The 17,448-nt window shown below is 35.7% G+C and overlaps 1 protein-coding gene across 13 annotated transcripts in view; it reads left to right on the top strand.

Annotated features, from left to right (window-relative positions):
• EPB41L2 (erythrocyte membrane protein band 4.1 like 2) overlaps positions 1 to 17,448 on the top strand; it is a 262,601-nt gene that overhangs the window by 166,529 nt on the left and 78,624 nt on the right. For all 13 annotated transcript variants that reach the window (XM_074187588.1, XM_074187579.1, XM_074187578.1 and 10 more), the window contains exon 6: positions 16,884 to 16,959. In XM_074187588.1, the coding sequence (XP_074043689.1) occupies positions 16,884 to 16,959 (76 nt within the window). The remainder of the gene's footprint in view (positions 1 to 16,883; positions 16,960 to 17,448) is intronic.

Raw genomic sequence — 17,448 nt, 5'->3', positions numbered from 1 at the left:
GGACAACCCTGCCATAGAGAATCAAAATATACACTCACAAGATGACAAACTCAAAGCCTCCAAGAAAAATCAGAATTGTTCTCAGGTTAAGGAAGAACTCAGAAAAGATTTTGAAAACCAAGCGAGAGAGGTGGAGGAAAAATTTGGAAGAGAAGAGCAATGCAGGAAAATCATGAAAACCAAGTCAGCAGCTTGGAGGAGGAGATAAAAAAAAATGAGGGTAAACAACATATTAAATACCAGTTTAGGTTAAATGGAAAAAGAGTCCAAAAAGTCAGTGAGGAGAGGAATGTCTTAAAAAGCAGAATTGGTGCTCTAAATCATTACTTATTAGAGAAATGCAAATTAAATCATCTCTGAGGTACCACCTCACACTTCTCAGACTGGCCAATATGACCAGAAAGGACAATGATCATTGTTGGAAGGGTTGTGGGAAATCTGAGACACTAATACATTGTTGGTGGAGCTGTGATGAGTATCCAACCTTTTTGGAGAGCAGCCTGGAACTATGCCCAAAGGGCAACAAAAATGTGCATACCCTTTGATCCAGCAATACTACCACTGGGTATATACCCTGAAGAAATGATGAAAAAGGGTAAAAACATCACTTGTACAAAAATATTCATAGCAGCCCTGTTTGTGGTGGCAAAGAATTGAAAATCAAATAAATGTCCTAAATTTGGGGAATGACTCTAAAAACTATGGAATGTGTGTGTCATGGAACACTATTGTTCTATTAGAAACCAGAAGGTATGGGAATTCATGGAAGCCTGGAAGGATTTGCATGAACTGATGCTGAGATGAGCAGAACCAGAATAACATTGTGTACCCTAACAGCAATGTTGGGGTGATGATCAACCTTGATGGACTCGCTCAATCAGGGACAATTTGGGGCTGTCAGCAATAGAGAATACCATTTGTATCTTGAGAAAGAACTGTGGAGTTTGAACAAAGACCAAGGACTATTACCTTTAATTTAGAAAAAAAAATTGATTATTTTATTGTCTGATCTTGCTATCTCTTATACTTTATGTTTTTTCCTTAAGGATATGATTTCTCTCTCATCACATTCAATTTGGATCAATGCATACCATAGAAACAATGTAAAAATTGGCCAATTGCCTTCTGTGGGGAGGGGTGTGGGGGTAAAATTGTAAAACTCAAAATAAATAAAATCTTTTTAAATAAAAAAACAAAATTGGTCAAATGGAAAAGGAGATACAAAAAAGCTTTCTGAAGAAAATAACTCCTTTCAATGTGTAATGGAGTCGAGGGAAGCTGATGACTTTTGTGACAAATTAAAAATCAATAAAACAAAACCAAAAGAATGAAAAACTAGAAGAAAATGTGAAATAGCTCATTAAAAAAAATAACTGACTTGGAAAAAGAGATCCAAGTGAGATAATTTAAAAATTACTGGGCTACCTGAAAGTCATGACCAGGAAAGAAACTTTAGCTTTATTTTTAAAGAAATTCTCCAGGAAAATTGCCCTGAGATTCTAGAAGCAAAGGATAAAAGAAATTGAGGGAATCCACCAATCACCTCCTTGAAAGAGATCCCAAAATAAAAACTCCCACGAATATTATGGTTAAATTTCAGAACTTCTAAGTCAGAAAGAAACAATTCAAATATCATGGAACTACAGTCTGGATTACATAGGATTTAGCAGCATCTACTTTAAGGGCTCATGGGGCTTGGAATATGACATTCCTGAAGGGAAAAGAGCTTGGATTACAATTGAGAATCAACTACCCAGCAAAACTGAACATCCTCTTTCAGGGAAAATGATGGATATTCAGTGATATAGGGGACTTTCAAATATTCCTGTTGAAGAGACCAGAGCTGAAGAGGAAGTTTGATCTTTAAGTACAGGACTCAGGTGAAGCACAGAGAGGGTTGACAAGAAGGGTAAATTAGGAGGAACTAATGATGTTGATCTGCTTGTATTCCTGCATGGGAAGATGATACTAATAACTCATATGAACTTTCTCAATTAATAGAGCAATTTGGAAGAGCATATATAGATAAGACACAGGAGGGAACTGAATATGAAAGGTATAATATAGTATAAAGATGAATGGGGGAGAAAGGGGAGGAAGAATGTAAAAGAGACCAAAAAAAAAGCTTTTGCAATGGAGTGGGAAGGGGGATGAGGGAAGCCTTCATTCTCATTGGAAATGGCTCACATACAAACACAGCAGGGTATAGAAATCTGTCTTATCCTAGAGGATAATAGAAGAGGAAAGGGATGGGAGAAGGGGGATGGGGGAGGGGGAGTGCAGGTGATAGAAGAGAGGAAGGGTAATCAGATACATCTCACCTTTGAGGAGGGATAGGGTGACAAGAAAAAAGAGAATAGAATAAATGGGCATGGCAAGGAATAGGATGGAAGGAAATACAGCTAGCAATAGCAACTGTGGGGAAAAAAATAGTGAAGTAACTTCTCTGATGGACTTATGATAAAGTATGTGATCCATCCCAGAGACAGAGCTGATGGTATCTGAACATAGACTGAACACTTTTTTCCCCGCCTCTCACTTTATTTTTCTTGAGGTTTTTCTGTCTTTGTGGAGGGAGGGCAATTATTTTTACTTTTACAACAAGACTGTTGTAGCAATGTGAAAATAAATAAATTATATGAAAATGAAGGACAAAAAATAATAAGAGAAATTAGAAAAAAATGAAGTTGAACTCTTCTCCTGGGGTAGAAGAAGCAACACATTCCAGGCTTCAGATTTTTTTTTTTGGTGCACCTGTTTTAGAGTTGTTTCTGGAAGTTTGTAAGTTTTCAGTTCTTTGAAGGTGAGATGATCTAAAGGTATTGACTACCTTTCTGCCCCATGCTCTGACCTATGACTGACCACTAGCATTCTTTTTTTTTTAAGGTATTGGGGTTAAGTGACATGCCCAAAGTCACACAGCTAGGCAATCATTAAGTGTCTGAGGCTGAATTTGAACTCTGGGGCCTGTGCTCCATTCACTGTGCCACCTAGCTGCCCCACACAAGCACTCTTTTTGCAGTGAGACTTTCTCCAAGGGCCCTGCTCCTGTGTATCTCCAAGCTCTGCTTTCCTCCTCTTTGCCCTGGCACTGCCACCCAGGACTGAGTCTCAGGTTATAGCAGATAGAGTCCTATACCCAGTGGCAGCAAAGGAACCCCTGTAATTTTCTTCTGACTGCTATCTGAGCCCCTTCTAATTTGTGGACTGAGAGTCCTGACAGCAGCATGCAGGTGGTTGCACGTCCTGCCAGTGTATGCTGGGGCACAGTCTGCCCAGCTCTGAACACTAGCAGACTCTCACCCTGGTGCAACAAATAGACTTTTCCCACCAATCTTCCAAGTTGTCTTGGGCTGGAATTTTGAGACATTATTTAAAATTGTTTGGAGGGGAATTTGGGAGAACTCAGACATCTCTGCCTCCGCTCTGTCATCTTGGCTCCAGGCATCTGGTATTTGAAGGCTTTTTAATTCCATCCAGATATCATGAGAGTTACCCCAACAACCTATTTTTCAGTGACACCCCCCAAGTTCATCAGGTAGAACTAGGAATCAATATTTATTTGCCTAGGTTAAGGTTTGAAAAATTCATCCCCGTTGTATTACCAGCTACTGATAGAGTTGTCTGTATACTGCAACACTGGGGTCTTACCATAAAATTGAAAGAAACACTTTTATCCCTACTCTCTCATTCTTCTAGGTTATGCTGAGAGAAATACTTTTGAGCAGTGTGCTCCCTTGCCTCCCCACCTCCAACCCCTCACCCCACTCCCATTTTCTTTTACCCCTCCTGGTCCAACTAGTCAAACCAAGAATGTAAGAGTATGCAGGAACAGCATTGCATAGGTATCATCATGGTCCATGCTCTCCTCTACCTCTTGGACAGATGTGTACCTCATGGAATTCAAGAACACTGTATTTACTAGGCTTAAAATTGGCAATATTTCTTATTTTTTAAATGTGAGTCTGATTTTGGCAATTCTGAGTGTCTCGTTTTTGTTTTCACTCAGTCTTACCTCACCTCATTAACAGTAATGAAATTTTTGTTTAAATTATTTCTTACTGAAATTGTTTTTCATCATATAGTTAATAGACTATATATGTGAGACTGAGATTGCTGTGAGGATCAAATGTGCTGGAATGATGTCCGTACATGAAATGTGCCTACTGACTTGGTGTCAAAGATGCTATGTTACCACCTGGGCTTGAAACCTGCTACGATGTTGAGGTCACATCACTTAACTGCTCTGAGGGTCAATTTCCTCATCTGTAAAATGGGAATAAAAATAACACCTCTCTCAAAATGTTCTGAGATTGTATAAAGAACCTTGAAAATTTTAAAGTTCTGGGTAGATGTCAGCTGTTCTTGGCAGTTGGTGAGGACAGGGGCTGTTTTTGTTTTGTCTGTGTCTCTCGCTCCCCATGTGGTGCCTGGCACATGAGAGACACAATAAAAGCTTGTTGAATTGAATTGAGTTATAGATATGGATGGCAGGATGGACACAGCCCTCTACAGCTTTTCACACAGTTGGTAAAAGGAAAGGAAAGAGTGACTTTAAAAAATATGGACAGAGAAACATTAAGTTCATCGAGGGTTTGAAAAACAAAACCATACAGAAATATTTAAATTTCTCCTTGGGCATCAGATTACCATCCCCCAAGAAAAAAATATTTTGGTTGTTCAGGAATGTTACTCAACTTTTAAGATCTTTCTCCTCTTTAACCTTATCTTTAAACTCATGTACTATTCCACAACTGTGAGCTGGACTATGGATGAAATTTATAAATAGTAAAAAGATACAAGCTAGCCTTTATGTGACTCGCACAGCAACCCTCCAGTATGGAGAGGATGAATCTGAGTCCCCAGTGGGATGCCAATGAATCACGTTAATTGTACAGCATTGAGTTTTGCTTTTTTTTCCCCTCCCCTCATTAAGAATGTGTCTCATGTTGTTTCTGAAGTATTTTGGAGGTAATAAGAAGCCTCAACAAAATGTTGGACATTTTAGTGTGGTTACATTTACCAGTGTCAGTAGAAGAAAGTAAGCCTCACAGGAGCAAAATTTTTGCTAGAACAAATCTACTTCAAAAAATTCATAATATCATTATTTACAATCAAACTCCTTTTTTAAAATCCCTAATAATAAATTTTAACCATTTTTCCTAATGGCCAGAATGGGTTAGATTGCCTTTAGGAAACTTCCTCAATGCATCAAACTTCTCCCATAGTTTTTAATACCATTGTTTTAATTGTGATTGTTGAGAGACCCTGTAGTCTCTTAGGAACTAAAAATCAATTTTGAACAAAACAGTGGAGGTGGTGGATGTCAACAAACTATGACAATAAAAGATACTGAAACTAGAGATGTACAAAATTTAAAGAATTAAAAAGTATAACAAGTAGGAAGCACAGGTACTCTACTTTTACAAGGTCAAGAGAAACGGAGGAAGGAAAATCCTTACTGTGTTGGGTGGACTCATGAATAAGAATCGCCAAAGTTGGACAGACGTGGATGGGTTTTGATCTTTTGGTTGAAGGGAATATTGAATATAGTGATAGTGAACAAAGTATTCTAATCATTTGCTTTGTTTTCTACACATACTACCTAGTTAGTAAAAGATGATGAGGGAATTGTTATTGATATTCTTCATGACTTTAAAGAAAGAATTTAAATTTCTATTCTGTAACTCGGGGTCTCTGAGAGGTTGAGTGGCTTATCCATGGTAATATAGCATCTGTCAGGCAGGACCTGGATTATCTGGATCTCAAGGTTGGCCCTAAATCCCTTTCTTTAATATGAACCTTAAATAACTATATAAATGAGATATGGTGGTTATTGTTATTATTGTTGTTGTAATTATTAAAATGTTAAGGTTGGTTGGACTAGATCATCTCTAATGTTAAAAAAAAAATTGAGAAAGATACTTTTCCCCCTAACTCGCCTTTAAGTCCTTGGCCCTAGAAATAATAAATGCACGTTTTTATTAGTTCAAGGTCACAGATTGTTATATGTATATGTACACATACACACACACACACACACACACACAGCCTTTCCTCCTTTCTTTTAGTGGCTGGGCACTGTAATGTGGAATACATCCATGCACCCTAGCATTTGTGTTAAGTATATCTAACATCAAAAGGAGTCAAATTCTACACTTTTTTCTTCAAGTTTAAAGCAGAAGTTTTGATAGGCCAGTCTTATAGAGGTAATCATTATAATCAAAGGCCTGTTCAGTTCCACTGCTGGGAACTTTGGGAAGAATGGAGTTTTCCAGTGTCTTTTTTCGGGGGGGGGGACATGGAGAGGCAGGTGGGATTAAATGGTTTGCCCAGCTGGTACCTGAAGGAGACTGTAACCTCACTTCTCCTGGGAGCTAGGTGGGTAGAACATCGGCCCTGGAATCAGGAGGACCTGTTCCAATATGACCTCAGACATGTAATATTTACTTAGCTGTGTGACCTTGGGCAAGTCACTTGAACCCCATTGCCTTGCCTCCCCCCCACAAAAAGATAAATTATATTTTGTTTAATTCTAATCCAGTCAGATGCATTTTTTTTCCTATTTGGTTTTTGTTTTGGGAATATATATTTTCTTGTTAAAACTGGCATAACTCAGAAGTTCATGTGAACTTTATTATTTTTTTTTTAATAATGTCTCTCCTTATCTTGCCCAGGCTAGAATGGCAATGACCACTGATCCCATTACTGATCTTCACAGGAGTTTTCTCCATTTCTGGACTTAACTGCTTGTCTACTCCTTAAGTAACCTGGTAGTCTTCTGTTCTTGAGACTCATTCTATTGGGACCAGACTTAGTGTAGACACTTGATTGGCTTAGTCTATTTTTGCGCCTAAGATTTCCATCATTCTCATGTAGGAACCACACTTCTGTGTCCAAATATTTTAGCACTGTTGGATCAAACTGGTCAAAAGCTTGTAAACAAAATGAAATAAAGAATAGAAAATGTCACCTCCCAGCTAGGAAATTTTTCCCACTTGTAATCAGGTGGTGTTTTTATGCAACCACTTTTTAGCTTAAGGGTTAAAGTTTTTTTTATAGCTTTAATAAGTTATTGATGGAAAGTGGAATAGAGAATTTTTATAGTAATCTGTTACAACTCTGTCTAGTTATTGAAAAAGACTATTCTATTTCATGAATTCTCATTATGTTCTGATTCCAAAAACTAAGATTCTTTCCAGGAATGTGGCTTATGGGGAAAACAAGGCATGAATTTATAATTCAGCATCTTTGGTCAAAGAGGAAAGAACAGCTTCTTTGAAGGCTCTTTCTTCATGTGATTCTTAAGTCTGTTTAGACATGATTCATCTATTGAAAATATCCACTTGTTTCCAGTCTGGAGTTTGCTTAGGAAGAAACAGTATTTAATGAATTACCCTTTAATTCTCTGTTGAAGACAAGATTCTTTGGATGAGAGAGGCCAGTGATTAGGAATGATGCTGGAATTTCAGTGAATGAAATGAAAAAATTCCATTTCAGACTGAGCTCAACTTTATCATAATGTGTTAATTACATAATTATATTACATTATTTGAGGAATGCTCCATCAGTGAAACAATTAAAGGAAGGCAGATATTTAAAAATGCATGTTTTTCTTTTGTTCAAGATCATAGATTGTTATCTTTATTTTATTTTTGCTATCTTTATTCTATTTATTCTATTCTATATCTCTGTCTACTTTGCTCTTTGCTCCTTAACTGCTGGTGGTGGGTTGTGATATGATAAAGCCTGTATCCTTCCACATTTCCAGGCTTAACTTAAGTTATAGCTTAGGAGAAGTATTGTATTTCTCCAACCCTCCTTCTGCTCCCCCCCATCATATTTTTTCATTTTGTTGTTTAACTGTGGACTCTGAATTTGTCTCTCCTATTACATTTTTTTCATTTTGATACTTGATTAGAAAAATCCAATTTCCTAAGGGAAGGGAAGGATTGAATTGCTCCCTGAAGACTGTGACTCAATTTGATAAGGCTAGGATTGTTTTCCAGACCATTATTAGGATTTTGCTTCAGACCATTGTGTACAGAACAGCTATTTTATTTTGTTCTTGTACTCCCATAGAGGATGTGCCGACCTACTGAGAGGGCAAGTGTAATTCTTGTTTGTTGTTGCTGATGTTGTTGTTTGCCCTTCACTCTTAGAAGAAGATGTCATGACTTGCAAGTCAGTTGGATTTAAGTGAGGGAAAACTGCAGAATGACCAGCCTCACTCTCTCCTCCAGAGCCATATGGAACCAGTGGCCAGATACAGATTGGGATCACTAAAGAGGGCCTCAGATACAATGTGAGGTCTTAGAATTTTTTGAGCTAAGACTTTTCTAGGTCTGTTGTCTCAGGCAATACCCTTTCAGGGATTAAGGTTAGGTAAAAATGAGATAAGGAATGGCCTTTTTTTTTTTACCAGTCTTAAAAAAAAACCATTCTGGGCCCTCTCAAAAACGGAAACAATTGTGATTTATTATAATTCATATTAACCATAAAGAAAGAGGAAGGAATCCTAGGGACCTGGGAAATTTTACTTGTAGGCAATAATGATGATTGCAGTGAAAACTGTGTTTGGTAACTTGGTGAATGTAATACTTTCTCCCATATCCATCATCAAGAAACAGATTTGAGGGGCATGTCTAGAAAAGGAAAGAGCTTTTAGCTTGCACAGAACAAGATAGTGATGCCTCTGTTTTTTAGATAAGAAAGGGATCCTAGAAACAATCGAGCACAACCCTTTCTTTGATAGGCAAGTAAGCTAACACCCATCGAGATAGAATAACTTGCCCAAGGTCACACAGCTAGAACCCTGATCATAAATCTAGAACTAGAAGGAAGCTCAGAGACCATATAGTCCACCCAATATTGGGACCCAAGGAGTTTGAAGTAATTTGCTCATGCTCCACACAGTTGTTAAGAGGAAGATGAGCCTCTTGACTGCTGCACAATGGGAGTGTTCTACATTTTGAAAAATCTGTTTGATATTGCTATATTCATTTATATTTATATTCCATTTGCACCAAGCTTCTACTTTTACTATCTAAATTGGGGGGTGGGGTGGAAACTAATTCTCTATTTTTATTGACAAAGCAGAAATTCTTTCTTATGTTTTGGAAAGAACAATTGAAAATAGAAGTCAGGAGGGGACTTAGTCAGGAGGGACCCTTAGACTTCTTTCTCAAAATTAGATTTGGGATGGTGGAACAGTAAAGATAAGTATGCTGGCAAACATGATGATCCCACTCAAGTGAAATTTATCAAGTGGAATCAATTTAAAAGTCAAACCTGGTTCTATATTTATCCTTAGGGTGATTCACCTCAACCTCTATAGGAATAGTGATCAAGATAGAAATTAAACCTATAATTCCACTGGTAATGGGAACTCCCAGGTGAGGAAATTCCTAATTCATAGTGATCAGTATCTTGTTTTGTAATTTATGTAGAACAGAAGTGTCATACGTGTCACTCACAACAAGTGTCATACATGTCACTCACAACATCCCTGTGGGCTCCTAAGCCAAATTAAAATTTAACCAAATTGAACAATTAACAAAATAAATAAAAATAAGGTAAAATGTAAATAATGTAATATGTGGTTTTCCAAGTCATGTGTGCTTATGGAGAGTTTTACACAGTTTAGTGACTCTCACTCTTCTATTTGAGTTTGACAACAAAGGGCCAGAGAAGGATTAACTGGTTTTCTCACCTTAATTCTCAGCCTGCTTTCATCACTATTAATTCACTAACATTATAGTAAATAGGGTAATGTACTCCTTGAAAAGAATGAGTTATTAAGATTTGCATGTTTCAAGCTTCCTAGGCACAGTTATCATACTTTAATCAATCTTATTCCAGTCAAGACTAAATTGGAAATATTCGTTTCTTTAGACTTCTCACTAAAGAAATGATCTGTTGAACATAAAAAGAGCTTCAGGATTGTACACATGATTTTTACTTAGATAGAAACCCTACTTTAATGAAAAGAAGAGAATGATTTGGGAGTTGACATTTTTTCTTAAAATAAAAGAGTGCTTCTGAGGTTCATGGTGCTTAAAGCTACTTTAGAAAAGAAATAGGTTTCATTAATCCTCTTGTTACCTGTTTCATTCTTAATCTTAGTAGTAGACATTGTATCAAAACAAATGTTTGTTCAGTCCCTGGTCTGAATTATTATGGAATTTCAGTTGTTGAAATAGAAATTAAAGAGGCTTTACTATACATAAATATTGAAACCTAGACTATGTGTGAGGCATGTTAAGTATGCTGACATCATCAGTTTCCCAAGTATGAGATGATTACATCTCACATGAGTATGCCAGGAGTCTTTTTATACCAGTTAGTGATTTTTGAGTTTTAAAGGTTTCTGCTAGAGACTTGAAAGGTGTCTGGTTGTTAACTCTGGTTTACTATTATTTGTAAGCAAGGGATGGAAGTTATCTTTAGAATAGCTTTCTTTTATGCTTCTAGTCCCTTGCCACCCTGAAGATGATTTGATTTCTCTGTTTAATATCTTTGGCAAAGGGACATATAGTCTCCACTCAAAGATCTCTAGTCATAAGTGACTTGCTTCTGTACTTCCTTTAACTCTTTCCACTGGACAGCTAGTTGATATGACTGGAATCAAGAAGACTCATCTTCATGAGTTCAAATTTGGCCTTAGAAACTTGTATTAACTGTGTGACCCCTGGCAAATCACTCAACCATATTGACCTCACTCTCTTCAAAAGAACTGAAGAAGGAAGTGGCCCATTGCTCCAGTATTTTTGCCAAGGAAAGCCAAAAAAAAGGGTCATGTAGAGTTGAACATGACTGAAAAATGACTGAACAATAACAAAAATGATTAGAAAATACAGCTTTATATTGAACTAAACTTCTCATTCTTCATTGTTCTGCTCCTTGGGACCAAGTAAAACAAATATCTCTCTTTCAAATGTCGACCTTTTACATACTTAAGATAGCTATTTTGTCTTCCCCTTAAATCTTGTTTGCTATTCTAAACATCCCCTCATCCTTCAGCTAGTTTTTCAAAGTCAGGATTTGGATTCTACTTGAATTTCTTGGCTTGGCTTTTTAACTTCATCTCTGCTCCAATTTCTAAGCATACAACCATAATTCTACTGAAGATCATCTCCATTTTCTACAATATTTACCCCCTTTCCAGTCTTTCATCAATCAGTACTGACTTTCTTGTTCTTCGTTCTTTCTTGATGTTTCTTGAGATGATACTCCATCTCCCAATCCCAGACTAGAATCTATCTTTTTCCTCATCTCTTAACTCTTTCCTTCAAGATGCAGCTCAAATACATTTTCTTTGAGAAGGCATCCTATTGTAGTACTTCCATCCCAACCTAGTTCTATCACACTGAGATTACCTACATTTATACTATCTCCATTAGAATGTGAGCTCCTTGATGATAAGGAAAGTGTTTTTATTTTTTTGGAGGGGGCACATAGTAAATACATGATAGACGTAAACACAGTTATTATGGACTAAAGACTCATTTATGATTGAGCATTTGATTAGCCAAATCATTAAGTGAATAGTTTAAATTTATAACAAGCACAAATAGTAGGTTTTTGAAGCAATCAATGGGCTTTATTAAGCACCAACTTTGTATTCTTCCCTGTACTTGGGGGGAGGGGGGTTTACAATTTTTCAATCTTCAAAAACGACTAACTTTTCCTCATCCTTCATCCCTGATTGCTGAAAACCCTCCCATTGTCTTGAAGAAAAAAATTCCAGAATTATCAAATTTGAGTGAATCTTACTCTATATTGTGCTCATTGATTATGCAAACATCAAGAAACCCCATTAAAAACTCATACCAAACCTTCATATTCTAACCTGTACCTGATGACTTTAATCACTTTCCATCTCATTTCCAGATTGCTTCTGTTCCCACTTAGGCCTTTCATCTCCTCAGTGTCAGTTTTATTCTCATGCCTGTGTCTTCTCTTCCACCTTATACTGTGACTAGTAATTCCTCTTTAAAAGCTATTGCTCAACCCATGAAGTCATCTTCTTACACTGTTTAATCACCCTTATGTTTTCCCATCCCCCAATTCATATTTTAGGTTTTTGAGGATTATTGAGCAATTCTGTTGTTGATACTGCTGTCAGAATTGGCACCTAGTATTGAATTTTAAATCATGCTTGATACTAATATTTTTCTTTTCAGGTCATTATTCTCCTTGATATTTTTGGAGCATTTGCACCTCTGATTCCCTTTATTCTCCTCCACCCCTCATCTTCTGTTCCTTTTCATTTCTCTTTACTTGTCCCTCATGCACCCCTCCCTTAAATTATATCTTTTGTCCTTGGCCCCCTTTAACCCTTTCTACACATAATTTTCCTTGGCAAATTCATTCATTTTCAAAAGGGAAGAGTGCTTATTGCTATGATTTATAGGTCACAAGACAATAGATCTAGAGCTGCAATGAACCTGGGAGGCTATTTAGTCCAACTCCATCATTTTTACAGGTGAGAAAACTGGAGCCCATAATATGTAGAGTCTTGCCCCTAGTCACACAGGTAGTAAATAACAGAGCAACAATTTGAACCTCAGGTTTCTTCACTCTAAAGTCACTCTTTTCATTCCACCATACTCTAATTATCATCTCTATGCTGGTATGTCTCAAATCTGCATCCTTAGCAATAGCTATTCAAAGAAATTCAGTGAAATGTTTCCAAATGTCTATTAGATAGATGTACCTGGATGACACATTGATATTTTAAACTCAATATGTTTGTAATTGAACTTATCATTTGCCTACTCTTGTTCATCTATTTCTTTTGTTATCATCATCTTTCCACTTGTCCAAACTATGTAATCTTAAAAACATTCTAGAATAAGAAGACCTAGCTTCTTTAGTTTCCTTTATCTCTGATCCTTTATATGAACTCATTCCCTCTCTCTCTAACGTTTTCTCTCTTATTGTAATAATTTGCCAAGTCATAGTATAGGATTGAGTATTTAGAGTTGAAGGAATCTTAAAGAACATACCTTCATCCAGTACTCTCATTTTACAAATGAAGTGACCAGTGAGAGAGAGAGAGAGAGCTTAGATTTGAATGCAGGTCCTCTGACTTCAAATATAGCAATATTTTCACTGTGCACCTCATTGTCTTCTCTTGTTGTTTCAACCTTAGGAATTTTTCTTGCATCTTTACTGCATTGCATTTCTGTTGTAAATACCCTGACTTGATGTCCTTCTACCTTGTCATTTAGAGTATTGACATAATTAATTCTCTACTCTGATCAGATTATTCCTGCCGCAGGAATAGATCTGATCTATAACTGTTCATCTGGATGGTATTTCTCTCTCCCTGAATTTCTGATAGATCATTGGTTGAAGTTTGCATGTATCCCATTGAATTTAAGTGTTATAACTTCTACAAAACTGTAAATTCCTTAAAGGTAAGAATTGTGTGTTTTAAAAATATGCCATCTCTTATGTATAAGCACTTTTATTTACTGATTATCATTTCAGTGTACTATTTATTTTATAATACTTAATACATATCTATTTTTCACTCCTAATAGATTTTTTCTTATTTGATACCATCTATGCTGCTAAGAGAAGGCAGTGATGCTGAAGGTAGTTCTGGGTTTGGGGAAGAGATGACTTTTAGATTATGCTTGATGCTTGTAATTAGTCTGCTCATTTTTGTTTTCACCTCAGTCTTATTCTTTTGACTTCCTGTTGCTTCTCTATCTCTCTATGATTCCTCTTTTATATTCTTTCTTGGTCTCTCATGCTCCCCTCCCCTAAATGTAAGTGGGAAGAGGGCATCTCCAGATTCTGCCCTTGTACCTTTTATAGACTTTCTATACATATTGCCTCTCGGCAGACACTTTGATTTTCTTGACTTCGGTTAGTTTTTAAGCAGGTATATCTCTGTATTTCTATCTACACCTGCTATTCACTCCAATACCAATAATTCATTCAAGGATAAAGTTATGAAGTTGCTGTCATGATGAAAGAAATATAAATATCTCTTCTCCCTCCTCTTACTGTAATAATTTCCTTTACCCTTTAAGTTGTCTTTGATGTTGACCTTGGGGATGTGGAGGATGGACAGGGGAGAACAAAGGAAATAGTTTGAATAAGAGAAGATTGAAGGGATTCCTCATATAAAAATGCCCTCCACTAAAATCTTTAGCAGGGTCTCAAAAGACACTGTAGTGATCCTTTTTTCTTTTTCTTTTTTCAGAAAAATTACTCAACCCTCAAGCACAACTCTTAAAATTAGTGGAATGATTTTAAGTGTCTCTGTTTGTGGTAGAGAAATTAAGAGAGAGAGAGAAACTGTCAGTTCATATTTATTAGAAGACATTAAAAATAAAGTCCTATTTATCCTCTTTGATCTTCCCCAAAGATATTCTAAATTGTAAGAAAACAATTAGTGTGGACTAAAGGCTAATTTATCAGTTTGGCTTCTCATTAGTCAAATTATTAATGAAATAGTTTATTTTACTATATATATATATAATATATATTATATATTATATATATATATATATATATATATATATTTGAAGCAATCAACAGGTTTTATTGAGCAGCTACTATGTACCCATCTCTGTACTGTGTATTGGGGGAATTCAAAACAAAGATGAAACATTACTTCCTTGAGAAACTTAAGATTCTCTTGGAAACAATATGTATACATATAATTAAAGGAATGATTACTTTATCTGTGATTTGTATAAAGAATACCCTGGGAGAGGATGCTTCTTATGCCAAGTAAGTTAGCAACTTCTCTTCAACTTCCAGTCTTTTTAAAAAAAAAATAATTTTTTCCACTGCCTCTACTCTTTGAGACAGGAAGAGAAACAATCCCTATTTTTTCTGCTATGCTCATCTCAATTTTCATTCTGAGTCCATCTGTCCCTTTATGTGATTGGTATATTGCATCATGAATACCCCTGGAATCATGGTTGCATCGCTTCAAATTCCTAAGTCTTTCAGAGTTGTTTTTCTTTACAATATTATTATTGTTATATAATTTTTTCTGTTCCACTTTTTTTTGTTTGTTTTTGTTTTTTCATTTTTACAAGGCAGTGGGGTTAAGTGGCTTGCCCAAGGCCACACAGCTAGGTAATTATTAAATGTCTGAGGCCAGATTTGAACTCAGGTACTCCTGATTCCAGGGCTGGTGCTCTATCCACTATACCACCTAGCCACCCCAATTGTGTTCCACTCTCAATCAGTTCATACATCTTTCAGGATTCTCTGAATCCATTCCCTTTATCATTTCTCACAGAACAGTTAATGTTCCATCACGTTTATAACTTATTCAATCACTGGCAATCTCAGGGGGTTACCTAGAGCTTTGAGAGGTGGTGACTTGCTCAGGATCACAATGACTTTGAAAGATTTTTGTTTCCTTTTGGTCAGTTCATATTTCTTCAATTTCTTTTTCTTCTCATTTTTGCTATAGCTAACATTTCTAGTTCAATATTGAATAATAGTGGTAATAATGACCATCCTTGCTTAGTCCCTGAACTTATTGGGAAGACTTCTAGTTTATCCCCATTATAGAAAATGCTTGCTAATGGTTTTAGATAGATACTATTTAATAGTTTAAGGAAAACTTCATTTGTTCCCATGCTCTTTAGAGTTTATTTTTTATTAGGAAGGTGTGTTATATTTTATCAAAAGCTTTTTCTGTATTGTGAAAATATTGATATGTCAAATACATTGGAAATATTCCTAATATTGAACTAGCCTTGCATTCTTGATTTAAATCACAACTAATCACAGTTTATGTTCCTTGTGATATATTGTTGTAAGTTCCTTGCTAGTGTTTTATTTAAAATTTTTCATCTGTAGAGAAATAGGTTTATAGTTTTCTTTCTGATTTTTTGTTCTTCCTGGTTTGAGTACCAGCATAAAGTCATAAAAGGAATTTGATAGGATGCCTATTTTGTCCATTGACAATATTCATTTCAAAAAGATTTTTGGCTTCGTCATTTTAAGCTACAAGATTGAAGAAGACAGGTACCAGCAGTAGGACTCAGATATTATGTTATTGATGTGCTGTTAAAATCTCTCTTTAAACACATTGTTATTGCTCCTTTGTCTCACCTTACTCCTCTGCTGTGTCCCATTCCATCGTCATCATCAATATCATCATTTATCATCACTAGCATTTATACAACACTTATAAGTTGTGAAGCACTTAACAAATATTTTATCCTTTCAACGACTCTAGGAGATAGTGCTATTATTCCCATTTTACAGATGAACAAACTAATGCAGACATGTTAAGTGACTTGCCTGTGGTCATGGAGGTAATATGTATATGAGGCAGTCTTTAAATTAGAGGCTTCCAGATTCCAAATTCCTCATTCTGTCTACAATATCTACCCTCTTTTAGGTACTTCTTTCTCCATCATCCCTCTTGGTCATTTATCATTACCAGAATGGTTTTACTCATCATCATTTTTGAAATTTCAGAATATCTTTTATTCTTACCCCCCCCACAAATCCTTCACCTCAGTCTAATCCTTAAAACAGCAAAATGTAGTGTCTGATGATCCCACACATTTAATGTTTTTTTTAGAACTGAGTTCTAGAATCAACAACCTAAAAGTATTTATTATATACCATGTTAAGATTGTATACCAGATTGCTATAGAGAAATCAACATGAGTCAAAGCAGTTACCGTTGAAACTACTTTATATATCACTATTGTTTCTTATATGGTTTTTAGACATTTTTGTAAATGGTTTCATATTTTGACTTAATTATATATTTAGAACTGAAGATACAATTCTTAGATGAATTTTTCCTTATCTTTGGAAGTCAAGAGGAGATCTATCATCCAATCATTGACATTGTCAATAAACCTGTTATTTAATCATTACAGATCTTCCTTGGATATTCACATTTAATGTGAAATTTTATCCTCCTGATCCATCACAACTGACTGAAGACATCACCAGGTAATTGCATTTTAGAATAAATTTCATTTTCAAACTAAAATTGACAGTGTTCAGTTCTGTGCTTTAGAGAAGTGGGAATCATTTCAGGAGAAAATTTTTAAAAGACAAAATTTCATAGATAATTTTCTTTAGAGATTTCTTTTGGAACATAAGATAAAATAAATGTTTTTAAATGGTTGGACATCTTAAGGCCTTATCTTGTATTTTATATCTTCCTTTGCTATGTAGTTTCATTATATTACTGTCCATTAATATTCAAAGATGATGTTGCTTATAATGTGATTTCTTTTGACCAACTTTCCATCAAGAAGACCAAAAGTTAATTTTTTTTTTTGGAAATGCTTTACATTTTTTTTTTGGAAATGACTTTCATTGCAAAATTAATATATTCTTCTCTTTAAAAAATTTTTTTTATTTAAGGCAATAGGATTAAGTGATTTGCCTAAGGTCACACAGCTAGGCAATTATTAAGTGTCTGAGATGAGATTT

Source organism: Macrotis lagotis, chromosome 5 (genome assembly GCF_037893015.1).
Source record: "Macrotis lagotis isolate mMagLag1 chromosome 5, bilby.v1.9.chrom.fasta, whole genome shotgun sequence".
Lineage (NCBI taxonomy): Eukaryota > Metazoa > Chordata > Mammalia > Peramelemorphia > Peramelidae > Macrotis > Macrotis lagotis.
The sequence above is the reverse complement of the archived record's forward strand: the minus strand, read 5'-3'. Positions and strand labels throughout refer to the sequence as shown.